General features: G+C 61.1%; 1 protein-coding gene across 1 annotated transcript; it reads right to left on the minus strand.

Annotated features, from left to right (window-relative positions):
* Window positions 1-376: 376 nt before the first annotated feature.
* Window positions 377-1126, minus strand: BHLHA9 (basic helix-loop-helix family, member a9). Its single transcript, XM_010014355.1, has one exon. It carries the CDS (start codon window positions 1124-1126, stop codon window positions 377-379), a length of 750 nt encoding a protein of 249 aa, XP_010012657.1.

A 1126-nucleotide genomic window follows, 5' to 3' on the forward strand; every position in this document is an offset into this window, starting at 1 on the left:
AGCCCATCTGTCCACCCCACATGTATTAACACCAGTGCTGCAGTGCTGGGTTTATAAGCCATGTTTTCTCCCAAGCAAGACAGAATAAATAACAGCAACAACCAGCAACTGTGAGACCTCACAACAAGAAACACGGAGCTGGCACTTCCAGAGGACTTTCCACCTTCCCCAGTGTTCCCACAGAGCAGAGACCCACAGCCAGGCAGTGCCGGGGTCCCATACGGCATGTCGGGGGCTCACAGCTCTCACCTTCACCACAGCTGAGCTCTGCATCCTGCTGCGCTTCTCTCTCATACAACAGTCCCTTCCCGCTCCCCCATTTGTCCTCTGGATCCATTACCTTCCCGGCACCATCTCTCCACCCCAGCCCTGCGGGTCAGTGGATGGGGAGGCACTGCTGGTGTCCCCAGCTCTGGCAATAGCCCAGCTGCCAGGGGATGGCTCCAGCCAGGGGGTCTTGCAGGCTGCCTGTGTATCTCTGCTGACAGGCGCCTCGCAGCCCAGGGTGGTGGGTCCCACTGGAGCAATAGGCAGGGCTGGGCATGGAGCGGTCCTCCTTCGGGCTCTCATAGTGATGGAGCTTCCTCTCGGGGGAAATCCCAGTGTAGAGAGGGGATGGAGGGCAGTGCTGCAAGCCGGCTGTGGAACCAGGCTCCCATGGGAGCTGGGGACGGCTGGGCTTCACCCTGGGCTCCTGCGCAGGGACCCCAGCCCCGCCGCGGCACTCGGGGTGCCAGCAGCACCCGGCACCGTGCAGGGACAGGGACAGAGCCGTGATCCTGTTGATGGCTCGCCTCAGGGTAGCGATTTTAGAAAGCCTTTTGCCACCGAGGTCGTGTTTGAGGGCCAGCCGAAGGGCATTGAAGGCTTGGTTGTAGTCCAGGATCCTCTTGCGCTCTCTGACGTTGGCAGCCATCCTCCTGGCTTTGGAGCGCACTGGCCTGCTCCTCTTCCTCACCTTCATCCTTTCAGCATCACCCAGGCAGGCGGCTGCTTCCCTGCCTTGGGAAACCCACAGTCCCTGCCCATAGCATGCCTGGGGTGTGCTCCCTGCTTCCAGCTCCTCTTCCGAGCTGTCGGGCTCTGGATCTGTGCCTTTCCCCATGGCTGCTCCAGACACGGCCAT

Source organism: Nestor notabilis, unplaced genomic scaffold, assembly GCF_000696875.1.
Source record: "Nestor notabilis isolate BGI_N333 unplaced genomic scaffold, ASM69687v1 scaffold16555, whole genome shotgun sequence".
Lineage (NCBI taxonomy): Eukaryota > Metazoa > Chordata > Aves > Psittaciformes > Psittacidae > Nestor > Nestor notabilis.